This window comes from Hippocampus comes, unplaced genomic scaffold, assembly GCF_001891065.2.
Source record: "Hippocampus comes isolate QL1 unplaced genomic scaffold, H_comes_QL1_v1.1 scaffold378, whole genome shotgun sequence".
Taxonomy (NCBI): domain Eukaryota; kingdom Metazoa; phylum Chordata; class Actinopteri; order Syngnathiformes; family Syngnathidae; genus Hippocampus; species Hippocampus comes.
The window spans coordinates 480,009-493,375 of record NW_017806061.1 but is presented as its reverse complement, the minus strand read 5'-3'; the positions used below and the strand labels follow the sequence as shown (position 1 = coordinate 493,375).

At 56.3% G+C, this 13,367-nt stretch overlaps 2 protein-coding genes across 9 annotated transcripts in view; both read right to left on the bottom strand.

Moving 5' to 3' along the window:
• The window catches only part of lrrk1 (leucine-rich repeat kinase 1), a 17,422-nt gene extending 16,409 nt beyond the window's left edge, over positions 1-1,013 (bottom strand). Inside the window, 1 exon segment of the mRNA XM_019893263.1 lies at positions 448-1,013. Coding sequence (XP_019748822.1) covers positions 448-906 — 459 coding nt within the window. The 5' untranslated portion in view covers positions 907-1,013.
• The window catches only part of asb7 (ankyrin repeat and SOCS box containing 7), a 17,312-nt gene extending 8,524 nt beyond the window's left edge, over positions 1-8,788 (bottom strand). Inside the window, exons 1-5 of one of the 8 annotated variants that reach the window (XM_019893252.1) lie at positions 7,584-8,788; positions 6,244-6,314; positions 5,874-6,115; positions 5,033-5,638; positions 4,235-4,422 (exon numbers count right to left, since the gene is read on the bottom strand). In XM_019893252.1, coding sequence (XP_019748811.1) covers positions 4,292-4,422; positions 5,033-5,638; positions 5,874-6,115; positions 6,244-6,281 — 1,017 coding nt within the window. In that variant the 5' untranslated portion in view covers positions 6,282-6,314; positions 7,584-8,788 and the 3' untranslated portion in view covers positions 4,235-4,291. The other 7 variants (XM_019893251.1, XM_019893253.1, XM_019893258.1 and 4 more) reach the window with 7 other exon arrangements.
• Positions 8,789-13,367: the final 4,579 nt, after the last annotated feature.

Here is a 13,367-nt window from a genome sequence, read left to right as displayed (position 1 = left end):
GGGGGCGGCGGCGCTCGAGCCGAGCTCCAAACCGCCGATCCGGTTGCGGGATGCGAGTTCCGGTGGGCTCCCGGCTCCGAGGCGAAACGAGGGCGCTTTTGGGGTGCGTTCGCACCGGCGCCCTTCCGTCCGCTGTCAGCGGGCCTTTTCCGCGGGTGTGGGTACGCACCGACGAACCTCGGCGCGGGGCGCCCAATGCGATCCGGCGGCTCTTTGGGCCGAACGAGCCGCCGGAGCGCCCCCTGGTGGGAAATACGAGCCCGGCCTGAACGTTGATCGCGCGCTCGGCTGCGGTCAAAGCCGAGTCTGGAGGTGAGCGCCGGCGGCGGCTGTCTCGAAGCCACGCGCAGTTGCGTTTGAGACGGGTTCCGGCTCAGCTCGAGCGCGAGTTCTCCCGGGGGCGGAGCTTCGGGCCACGCGGCGTCGGGGCCGGCCTCGGACACTCACGGCGTGGGCACGCTTGTCCGCCCTCCTGATCAGGTCCCTCGCCGTCTCGCGCCGGCCCGCCTCGTACGCCCTCCGGATGCTGGCCGGGGAGGGGGGGGGGCACGAGGGGGCCCCGTCGTCACCGGGGGGCCCATTTTCTCCTAAACGGGTGCAAGATAAAGACGATGAACTTTCTGCTGGCGCGAAATTCGAAGATTGAAGGCGCACGCGACCGCAGATTTCCTTTCCCGCGATTTTCGACAGACGCGCGCGCGCTCCGAGCCGCTTTTCGGATGTCGAGCTTCTGACAGCAGCGCGCCAGAGGCTGGCGACGATGTCAGCCGCGGGCGCCGCTGAGGTCTTTTTGTCTTTCTTTTTCTTTCTCAAGGGCTCCAGGATGAAAGACGGCCCGGTTAGGCGCGCTCCTGAAATCTCCTCGCCGCCATCTGGCGTTTGGGGAGCAAAATTCAACGGCGCCATCTGGCGGCGACAGAGCCCCGATCAATCTCAATCAAAAGTTGCAGGACTCGAACCCGCGTGCCGTGAGCAGAGGCTCCGCGCTCGAGCGCAAAAGCGGCTTTCGCGAGCAAGCCAACCCGGGATCCGCCGCTCCGAGTTCACCGAATCGCCGAGGTGCGCGTGCGGCGATCGTCGCTGCAGCTGCAGTCAGATCAGGTCGCCGTCACGCCGGGTATGTGCACGATGCAGGGGGGGAAGCGCCATTTCAAATGTGTTTTTTGTCTTGGGGGGGTTGTTGCTGTTCAATGGGCTCTTTTTCCTTTCTCGTTCACATCGCGAAAACAAACGCGACGGCGTTCGGCAAGGCCGTAAGACGGGCCTTTGCGACGGTGGCGGCGTCAGATAAATCTCATTCGGCGTCCCGGACCGGGCCAGACGTCAGACTTTGAGACGGCGGCATGTCACGGCGCGCCGACAACCAAACGCTGAGGAGAATTTCGAATAACAACGGTGCAAATTCAAAGCTAAACGGCCCTCGTCGAGGCGTTCGCCGCATCCCGCGCGGCCGTCGACTTTCACTTCCCCTTTGAGAGCGATCGTCCCCAAAGGGGAAGCGAGCAAAACGCGCCGAAACTCACCGCCGACGGCGTCCGCCCCGGCGCGGTCCATGCTAACGCTCCCCTCCGCGCCTGCGCACAAGGCACAAAAGCGCCTTCACACCCGGGCGCACCAAAAGCATCCATCTCAACACAAACATTGCAAACGTCAGACTGCTCTTGAGGAGCTTTTCACATCTGTCCCGTATTCCGAGTCAATACTGATTGATTGAGACCAGGGGTGGCCGACCTTTTTGGACCGAAGATTGACTTTTCCATCAACCAACCTCCCGCGATCGACCCGTTGCTGCGCACGCACGCATACGCACGCGGATGCCATGATGAGCAATAGCCTGTTAACGACGGTCGCTCCCGCGTACCGTTTGAAAACGCTTCTCTGGGCCCTGCGGATTCCCTTTTTTTTTTTTTTGGTGAATTGTACAAAACAAACTCCGAATGAGAATAATGATCACGATAAAAACCGCTGAGCGCCAACAACTTCCGGTGACGCACGTCACCATCGGTTCAAGATGAGCCGCTTTATTATCGTTTCTTTTTGAAATACTTTTGGTGAAAGTGAAGACTGATGGAATGATTCGGCGATGGAGTCGAGGGGCGTTCAGTGACCGCTCCCAAAGTAGGACATCCAAGGCGGAAGGCCAAAAAGCAACGACGACTCGTCCTTGAGCACGTGACAGGGGTTAGTTAGTTAGTTAGTTCCCTGGAAACATTTGATCATTTCTTTGACGCGCCAAAATGAGAGCGGCCGGCCGCGTCGGAAGTCGAATTGCTTCGAGAAAGCGGGCGGTGCGCTCGTTTCAACTGCGGCGACGGCGCGGCGGCTCCTCTCTCGGTCTTGCAAAGATAAATCTGGTCATCGGTCGGACTTCCGCATCGGGCGAGGCAAACCCAAGCAATTTCTTCCGGGACGGGAGTCTGCTTCTCGCGTCTTTGTTAAGCGCGCGCCCTTGTTTTGATGTTGCGGAGCGGCCGGTTCAGACGGCTGGCAACTTTGATTTAGGACACGCAAAAAAAGGACTCGGCCGCTCGCCTGAAAACCGGAAGAAATGGCTCCGTTTTGACCGATGCAGAAGTGAAAAATGAACACTTTATAACGTGAACCTCTTCGCAATCGAATGTCACATTGAGGTTATCGCGTTATCATGCCATCCTTTTTTTTTTCGTGGCGAGAATTGATCGGCACCCTTATACGTGAGCAAGTAGCTCACTGAAGATTGCTTTGGTTGGTGGATTCATTTCCCACCGTTTCCAAAAAAAAAACAGAGGCGACTGACTCACGGTTTCCTCAGCCACCGAGACGCGGCACACGTGGCGGGCGCATTTCTTGACTTGCGGGCGTTTTGCTTTCTTTGAAAAGCTTGACAATCATCGCGATCGCCAAATGAAATGTGAGGGGAGGGGGCGCAGGGTGATGTCACGCCGCCCCCCCCCCCCGCCGCTGAGTTTTGCAGCGGCGATGAGCTCAAACGGAGAGCAAAGTTGGAAAAGTCACTCACCGCGCGACATCGACGTGGATGCTCGTTGCTTGGACGCAATGACGAAGAGTCGCACCGCACCAGACTGCGGCAGTCCCACCCGAGTCACTTCCTTTTTCGCCGACCAGAACAACGGCACACAAAAGTGCACGTCACACAAACGCTTCCGGTCCACACCTTCAAAACACGCTTGAATCGTCACGAACAAAACACCCCGCACAATGGACGTGTGCGTTGTGTGTTGTGGGACATGTGAATGGAAGCCCCGAAATTGTCCTTTGGCGTGTGTATGAGTTCGTGTGTGTGTGTGCCCTGCCATTGGCCGGCCACCAGTTCAGGGTGCAGAAGTTGCTCTTCTTCCTCGGGCTTGCAGGCCTCGTCTCCAGCTTGTCGTCGAGTCAACCTGCTCAGCTGCAACCCTTTCGTAACCCCGCCCCCCAATCAATCAATCAATCAAGCACAGCTTAACAGAGACGTGGTAGCTTTATTGACACCCCCCGCACATCGGTGTACATTCAGGAAGTCGCTCACTTGCTTTCCCCCCCAAAATGCCGAGATGAGAAGCGTCGAGATGTCAAGAAGCACAACGCAAAGGAACTCGCCCAACGATTTCTGACTCCCTTGATGCAAGTTGGGGGGGCGGGGGGGTCAGAATCTCAATGAGAGAAACAAGTTAGGCTATCGGGAGGAAGAAGACACTTGTTCAAATGAGAAATTCCGCTTCATCGGGGCGCAGGCGAGTCGGAGGAGAGAAACCAAAGTTTCACGGGACAAACAGAGCAAGAAAGTGTCAACAAATTCAACTCGTTCGGTGGACGCGGTGACCCGTGTTGTCACGGCGACGCCCGCGGCGAGGCGACTATTCCGGGATGGCGGGAAGTCAAGGCGTTCGGCTCGAAGAACGCCACGACAACAAGAGGGGCCGCTCGCTGCGGCGTTTTGCGAATTGGTCTCGCGTCGTGGTCGCCGACGGCAAGTGACAAAGTCAACAAATGATTGTTCGTCTTCCACATTGAGAATGGGAACAACTTTCTGTGGCGATTCAGAACTCAAGTTTCTCCATTCTAACACACACACACGCGCGCGTTGAATATGAGCAGTGTTTAAATAAAAGGTAGAAAAATATCTGTCAGGTATTTACATTGTGCCAACACACACACCGGACAGCAAGCGGCCAGTCGCACTTTCCGCAACTCAGCAGGAAGACGGCAGACGGCCGGCCCGGGACTTGGGGGAGGCGAGTCATTGCGTAAGCGCCCCCCCCCCTCACCCCCGCCTTCTTCGTACTTGTTCCCGGCGTCGTGCGCGGCGGCGTTAAAACTTGTGTTTGAGATAGTCCTTCATGACCTTGGCGACGGGAAGCTCCTCCAGGAGGCACAGCCGCCGCAGGCCGACGCACCGGCGGATCTTGATGCGACACGCGTCCTGCAGGCTCCGGGGACGCTCTGAGGACAAACGCAAACACCACACCCGGCCGGGGGGAGGGAGTCAAGTCGGGCGCTACCGATGGGACTCAAGCCGCAAGCGCCGTCGGGCGTTGGATTTTGATCCGCGCGCCGTTCGTCTGCCCGATGGAGCGCCGCTGCCAAACTCGAAGAAGGTGGAGAGAGCGCAACGCCCGTTGGGTCACCGGTCGCGCTTTTCAAAATCAACGGAATGAGGAGCGAGAACGTGCAATCCCAGGCCATCCTACGTCGAGTCCGTTTCACGGCCCACCGAAGAAAAGCCCAACGAGGGTGCGGCCCGCGACAAAAGGGAGGGAGCGCGGCGTCCCTGAGGTCGAGGACCCGCCGACGCGGCTGTTCGCCGGTCGACGGTGAGCGACTCTTGAATGAGGAGCCGCGGCCGTGGCGCTTTGGGCTGCCCAAACTCAACGACGAGCGCAACTGATGACAAAGGTCGCCGATGGACCAATGAACTCAATTCCTTTGCGCGTGCCCGCGGTTAAAAAGAACTTTTCCGCTCCTGAAGGGAAATGTTTGTTTTTGGTTTTTTTTTTGAAAGCACGGCGGAAGACGGGCCGCCGAAGCGGCGCCCGTCCGTTTTTGTACTCACTGGTGACGTCCCGCAGGAAGTCCAGGCACGGCCTGCTGTGTCCGGACACGCCGACGGAGACGGCGGCGGGCGTCTGGCCGTCGTAGTTCCTGGCGTTGGTGTCGGCGCCGTAAGCGTAGAGCATCTGCGCGCACAGCACGTCGTCGCGCAGCGCCGACAGGTGCAGCGGCGTCTGGCCGTCCTCCAGCCGGCCCAGGTCGGTGTCGGCGCCGCGCTGCAGGAACATGCGGCAGTACGAGTGGTTGCCCTTGCTGACGGCGTAGCGCAGCAGGAAGCCGTTCTGAATGTCGATGTCGGCGCCGCGGTCCAGCAGGATGCGCACGCAGCTGGAGCGCTCGCGGATGATGGCCAGCTGCAGCGGCGTGGTGCCCTTGTCGCTCAGCGGGTCCACCTGGGCGCGGAACTCCAGCAGGAGGCGCACGAAGGAGTCTCGGCCGTAGTGGGCCGCCACGTGCAACGGCGTCCAGCCGTCGTAGCTCTTGGCGTTGATGATGTCGCCGCAGAAGTCCGACTCCAGCATCAGGCGGGCGATGCGGGCGCGCCCGTGCATGGCGGCGTAGTGCAGCGCCGTGAAGCCCCCGATGAAGTCCTTCACCGTCGGGTCGGCTGGGGGACGAGCCGCCGCGTTATTTGTCGGCGTCGGGCGCCCGAGACCACTATTTCCGCGTAGGGGTTGACCCCGTACCCCGGGTACGCCCGCTTTTTCACGGCGCGGGCAGAAGCGACCGACGGACGTTTCGGGGGCCCGACGTGGCGCTCGCGTCTCGGGATTCGCGCGAAAGGCGTCCCGTCCGGGCCGACGACTCGCGAGGAAAGGGAGGGAGGACGTTCGGGGGCTGACCTCCGTGCTCCAGGAAGACGCGCACGCATCGCTCCTTGCTCTTGGCGGCCGAGAAGTGCAGCAGGGTCCAGCCGTTGGCGTCGCGGATCTTGGGCGAGTAGCCGCGCTCCAGCATCCGCCGCACCGTGTACACGTCGCCCGCCGCCACCGCCGCCTGGATCTGCAGCTCCTCGTGGAGCTCGGGGTTCCTGCAGTTCAGCATCCTGCCATCACATTTCGCAACGGGAAGGTTCATCTCCGACCTGACCTCTGGCAGGGAAAGACGGGCTGAAAGAGGCCGCCGCCGCCGCCGACGTCGTCAACGGTCGCTTTCGGGGTCGACCGCGGCCACCGCATCGCGGCGGGTTCCCGCGACGGCGTTGCCTCGTACCTTTTTATCAGCTGAAGAGACAAACTTCTCTTCTTCATAGCGGACGCTTGCGAGCTCGCACTTGGAATTTCCTGCAACGCACCAAGGTTGCAGCCGGGGGTTAAACCGACACTCGGTACAATTCCCAAGACAAGATCCTCACCCAAAGACGATGAAAAGCCGGCTGCTTTTCAAAAAAAAAAAAACATGTTTTTAAAGTGCCGAATTCATGTTCATACAACGAAAAAGAACAAGAAATAAAACGTGCGGAGAATCGAGATGACGGACACTTCCCGAGCTCCCGGCCGAGATCCCGCGGGACTTCCGGATCCAGACGGGCAAAGTGCTGAGAGCCAACCGGCCTCCTGACAGAGCGGTGCCGCCTCAACGTCAGGTGAAGTCTCTCAACTCGGCTGTGTTTCTCGGGCACTTTCAAACAACCGGCGCCGCGTACGCGGAGCAAAACGCATTCGATACGTACAATCCAGGAATAAGGAAGGCAGTAGAAGGCACAAAAACACTGACGCGAAAAAAAAATCAGGTCTCATCCCGCCGAGTCAAAAGCTAAAGAATAAAAATGAGTTTGAAGAGGATTTTTTTTTTTAAAGATAGGCAGCGAGGGGACTTGCCGAATGTTCCTTCCAAAGAGGGAGCGGCAAAGGAAAAGGCTCCGTCAACTCAGCGCCGCCGCTTCCTTCTCGCTAGTGTCCGGTCCCGTGCGGAGCTGAGGCAGCAGGCAGGGAGGGAGCGCACGGAGGTCAGGCGGGGACAGGCCAGTTCGAGATTTGAAAACAAATCACAGGACCTTCAAAAGAACTCCAAAACGAGCCGGCGGAAGGATAGCGCAGTAGGAGTTCACGCGCCCGCTCGCGCGAGTCCCGGTCGAGAGGCGAGTGGCGGCATTCTGGAGCGACTGGTGACGCACGATGGAGGATCGGCCGACTCCGACGTCACGTGCGCGACGGGCATCTGGCCGAGACAAAAGGTGTGAATCGCTCTATCAAAGTGCCAGAGGGATACGGGAATCCCGAATGATGGCCGCGTCCAGAAAAAGGGACACGAAAAGCTGGAGAAATTGTGGAGGGTCAAGGCAAAGGCGGCGCTAACCCGCTCAAATGATCAACGTGACAAGAGCCCGCCATCATGGTGCAATTTCACATTTAAATCCATGCACCGAGCGCACACGGCGTTGGTTGTTTTAAACAAACACAGCTGAGTTGAGGTCACAAACGGCTCAGACAAGCGGAGAAACCGATTGAGGAAGACTCAAGTTCGATCCCGTCTGACTGACTGACTCCAATGAGAAGGCGAGCGGATTTTCTGGAAGCGCGATCGCTTTGAAACATTTCTCAAAAGCTCACCTGAGGGGAAAAGGACCTCGACCGCTCCGGAAAGCTTCGCCCATTTGCAAAATTCTTGGCGCGGAGCACTCGGGTTCAAGCGGCCATTCCGAAACGCATCTCGTCGTGTCGCGTCGCCGACCGAAACGCGCACTTGAAATCTCCGTCCGAGCGCGGTTGAGTGGACGACTACTCCCCAATCACTCGTTTGAGCTCGAGACGCGGGTGGCTAGGTCGTCTTTTGCAAATCGGCTCGCGGGCCGGAGGGACCGACCAGGTGGCCTCGGACAGTCGCCGCACTGGAAATCTCTCCGAGGCGACGGCCGAGTCGGAACGAAGCCAACGACTGCCCGAGTCGCTCTCTGCCCCCCAACCGCCGTCAGAGGATGAGCGCGGAGCTCGGACGACGGCGGCGCCGCGGGAGTTGCGACCAAAACACTTCTTCGAGTGGACCGAGTTGACATTTGCGCGGAGGGGACGCTCCATAAACGCGGTCCTTTGTGCTAGCGCCGTTAGCCGCGCGGGCTAACGGCGCGGGTGCGGGTGCGAGTGCGCGCGCCCGCGGGGCCGAGTCGAAGCGAGAGCCCGAAGACGCTTCGGGTGGACCGATTCGACGTTTGGCGTCGACGCGCGACTGAACGCGACGCCGCTGGGCTCGAATGTTGCGCCGGGAAGCTAGCGCTGGTTAGCCGCGGAGGCTAGCCCCAAACAGTCACACGTTCCGCGGAATGTTTGGGACTGCGCGCGGGCATCGAGCGTGGAGCGAAGTGATTGCGACGTCCGAGACGAGTGCGCGACGAGAAGCCGACTCGAGACGACGAACGTTGACTGACACGCGGCGAGTGGACATTTGACGAACCAATCAGCGTCCAGGCGGCAGGAAAAAGCGACAGCGGCGGCGGCAGCGGCAGAAGAAGAAGCGGCGGCGGCGGCGAGGCAAAACCCAGAGGTTCAACTTGTCAGCGCTGCATTTTGCTCTCTCGTCGTCGCGGCTCCAAAACTCTCGCTCGCAACGGCCTCCTGCACACGCATCCAACTCGACTGCATCTTGCGGGGTTTTAGGCGTCAAAACTGTCAGCTTTAATCAAAAGTCCGCCTGGGCTCGGAAGCGTCATCGTCGTCACTTCCGTCATCATGACTTCAGAATAACAGCGACGCCCCCTCCGAGGCCGGCCCGAACAAAACCCCACCGCAACAAACAAAAGCGCAACCAAAAAAAAAACGGAAGAAAACCCGACGAACCCCGACGCACAAAAAACACGAAACGCGCGTGCACACGTCCTTGTCACACTTTTCCGAAAGAGCTTGACAATTCGTGTGGTCAAGGCAAAGGCCACTCCGTTTCCCGTTTACCACAAGGGAAGAACATTGTCACTTGTTTTGAAGCCAAAGAAACTTGAAAAAGAGCATATGTGTCGCTTTTTTTTCTGGTTTGGTTTTTTAACAGTTGATTTGGTTCTATTCGTCTCAGTAATAATTCGGTGCTTTTCCATCCACCGATTTTTTTTAGGAAGGAAAAATGCACGTTTTGTCTGGAAACAGGCTTTGCGAATGAACATTGACAGGACCGGGTACCACGTTGCGCGTTTTGACCCAATATTACATCACACGTCCATTCCGTAGTTACAAAAAATAGCGGCGGATGACAAAGTATGTTTGGGGGACAAACAAATGGAAATATTTCTGGAATGAATAAAAGAAGTGGGCGGCATGGTGTCAACTGGTTTGCACGTCTGCCTCCAAGTGCAGAGGCCATCGGTTTGAATCTGGGGGCCGACCTTTCTGTGTGAAGTTATGTGCTCCCCATGCCTGTACTGTATGTGTGTATGTGTGTGTGTGTATATATATATATATATATATATGCCCGTATACCAACACATTTTGGAAAGCTGTATCTAGATTGATTATTGAATGTATTGACTCTGACTGTATGCTATGCTGGAAAATGTACTATTTGGATTCTACAAAAGTAAGGGAAAAAACACTAATCGAACCATTATAAATTTAATAATCATTATTGCTAAATTCCATATCCACAAATCCAGATGGAGTAATTCAAAACCAAAACCTTTTTTTTATTTTTTCAAACAAAGCAGTATCTGAGTTCTATGAAGGATTCCAAAAACAAGAAAGCTGTTCAAACTCTGGCTATATGCTCGTTATTTGAAATTTTTGTTTAAAAATCCCCTGGCTTCCCTTTTTGTTCAAATGTTTGGAATAAGTACATGTATTAATAACGTGTTCGTTTTGTTTTCTGTTTACTGAGAATTGTATTGTGACTTGTTCAATTGAGATTGTTTGAAAAAAAAAAAGAGTTGCGAGGCAGACGTTAAAAAATAAAAAGAGCTGTGTTCAAACGAAGTCCATCTCCCCTTTTTGCCCATTCCGAACGAAGAGCAATCCATCCAAAACCTACGAACCCCTGAACTTACACAAGCTTTCATTTTTCGTGTTTTTTGTTTTTTTTTCCTCGTACGTACTTTAATCGACAACACTCAAGTATTGCTACACTCCGATACAGTAAGAGGACCACAAACGTTAGCTGCTACACGCCAATTAAGAAGAAGAAGAAGAAGAAGAAGAAGGAGAAGAAGAAGAAGGAGGAGGAGGAGGAGGAGGAGGAGAAGGAAGTAGAAGTAGTCTAGCGTGGTGGGATTCCTTCGAGTGGCTCTTGGGCCCCTGACGCGGCTAAACGCCTACCAGCCGGCGGGTGAGGCGTCCAGCGCTCGCCCCGCCGGAACGGAGGGGATTGGGAGTAACCGCCCCACAACCCTCCCGAAACAATAATCAGGCGAGGGCCCTGCTCACTGGGTGTGAACCTCGCGAGGCACTAGCCGTTTGCCCAGGAGGAGGAGGACAGCGCTGGCAGTTAACGACGACGCTCTTTGCCCACTGTTGCCCAGGCACGCTCCGGTGAGACATTCAGAAAAGACGTGGTGAGTACATTTATTTCATGCTTAGCTTAATATTTGTCCTTTGACAGTTACAAAACGAAGACAATTCCGTCTCGAGTTTAGCCTGAATGTTGAAGGGCGCTAATAATGGCGGTTAGCATTAGCCCGGACTGGTGGGGGGGGTATGTGCTCCAAGCACAGATAGGACTTCTTTATGGTGGCATAGGGAAATATTAAAAATATATTGTGCTACAATTTCAGGGTTATCTACATGTATTTTTTTTTCTAAAATTGTCACCTGCTGTATCCGAATGGAGACCGAAGCGCGCGAATTTTGAAAATAAACCGCTAAGCGACGTCACAGGGGTGGTCTCTACAGGAAGTGGGCCAGCGACCAGGTCAGCTCCACCATCGACGTCTGTCATCGGACGCGTGCGTGCGGGCGCTGCACCTGTATGGGATGTGAGGACTCCTCTGCACCAGAGCTGCGATGACGCGGCGCAGCGCCACAAGCGACTCATGGATATCACTCGTCACGTTCCTGGGCGCGTCCACGGTGTGCCCGAAGGTCGGGCTGCACGCCGGGTCCACCTGCACCCGACACAAACCCGCAAGGGGTGGCACCAGCATCAAGCATTGCAAAGCATTGCAAAGCATTGACAAATTGGAGGAAAAAAATGACGGAAAAAAAACGGAGTCTGAGGACACGGGCACGTGTGTCGACACTCGTCCGGTCCCTTGAAGTTTGCTTTACCAGGTTGAGTGTCCCGGTCGTGGTTGTCCCATCCCGGTTCCTCTTCCTGCCGGTCACGGGCAAGACCACGCGGGAGCGGCTGCGCACAAATTCAAGACAAGTGAACGCCGCAAGTCAAAACCTTCCCGAATCAAAGACGGGGCGGCGGGCGTCCAACCTGGAGCGGGCGTTGAAGGGCGTGCGGGCCGTCTTCCTCCTGGCGAGCCCGCGCCGGAGGATTTGCCAGGCCACGTATGCTGAGCGCACCTTCACTTTGCGCAGGCTTCCAGCTGGCCTTCTCTGCCGGCGGTGGCGCGACCTGACCTCTTCTTGGAGCAGATCCGCGGTAGCCCCGCAGTGTATCTCGCACATTGTCATGCTCATGGGGAATTCATGGCCACCCGGGTGCCCAAAAATGTTGGAAATGAACCTCGGGATGATGCCTGAATCCGAGTCCTGCCAACGTTACGAGAGCCAAGCGGTCGTGAAACGTTCGCGGCGGGTGGGGGGCCATCGGCCAATGAAAGGCGCGTCAAACTTGCCTGGCGCCGCCTGCGGCCCGCATACGAATCCCGTGATCCCACCATGGTGTGCGTCTTGCCCGTTCCCATCGGCCCGTAACTGCAACGCATCCGCCAAGAACAATGTTCAGCCCCTCCGGGAATTTGCAATGTCTGGCCACAATTCAACGCACCACCGAATTAGGGAGGAGTGTGCAATTTCCATTGATCATTCAAGTCCAAAATGGCGCCCGAGGAGGTGGCCGTCGGCAGGTGCCTTGTGTGTGTGTGTGTACTGACGCAATTATGGTGCAGTTGAACCCTCGGAGGACATCATCCAATACGGGAGGCACAACTGTGTTGTAGATCTCAAGCTGGGTGGCGCCAGGAGCGAACACCTGCGGGATGCCGACGACATCAACAAAAAGGGCACTCAGGTTCTGTCGGCAGAACGATGATATGCGGGAGAGTGCAAGTCAGCTGACCTCATCAAAGGTGTATGACTGAAGGGTCACCCGCGAATCATCGTCTCTCGTCAGATCAATATGCTTCAATTGCGTATTGAAGTCAATTTTGTCTTTTCTCGCCACGTTCGGCAGCACTAGTGATGGGTCCATGAGGTCGATACACTGTGTTGATACTGTGCCGCCGCTGACCACTTCCACCTCCTGGACCTTCAAAATCCCTGCAGCGAACCCACTTGACGGACTGATTTGATGATGAAGTGTATACAATATCATTCACATCCGTGCATTCATATTGTATCATTGTGTTTCAATCACGTGAATGAGGATTCTTGTCGGCTTTGTCTTCACACATTTTTGTGTCGAAAAATAAGATGCTCCAGTATTTTAAATTTCAGTCTGTTGCGTTTCTTTCCCCCGCTGTGGAGAACACACACACACACACACACAATGGAATAAGACGTGAAAAATCCGAGAGGCACTCGGTGAGACAAGGAGATTTGAATAAATACCTTCTTCTCCAAAAGGAGATCAAAATGGCTCTACACGGTGGGCAATTTGCGTTTGTCCGGAAGCTGCTCCATAATCTGCGCGCGCGTACTGTAGCAACGTCACTCGAGTGAAGCGCGTCTCGGCAGTCGAGTCGGATGCTCTCCGCTGTGAGCGCGAGCAACCCACGCCACATATTAAAGAGGCTTGAAACTACGACCACAGCTAAGCTAGCCGAACAACAGAACAACGTGCTTCCGCCGTCTTCGGATTGAACCGGAAATAAACAAAGGGGGCGGTCCGAGCGGGAAGTTGAATTATTTCCGGGTGACAGTCGCCTGCGCCATTTCCGCATGCTCGGCGTTGAAAAGAAGCGAATCGTCTCGCTGCTTTGGATTCGGGCTGAAAATGGTGAAGCTATCTGCGGAGCTGATCGAGCAGGCGGCTCAGTACACGAACCCGGTGAGGGACCGAGAACTGGACCTCAGAGGTACGTGAGCGCGCGCCGCCGCCCGCTACCCCCGCGTTAGCCTGTTAGCCTGTTAGCTCGTGAGTCCGCCTGGCCGCAGTTTCGGCACGGAACGACGGGAAGGCGCCTTCGTAGACGGGGACGGCGTCCGGCCTCCGCCTCGCTGTCCTCTTTCCGTTTTGAATCATTTGGTTCAAGATGGCTCAAATGTCAGCGGGTGGGGACGCGTGTTAACTTTGGGGAGGGGGTGTGGGGG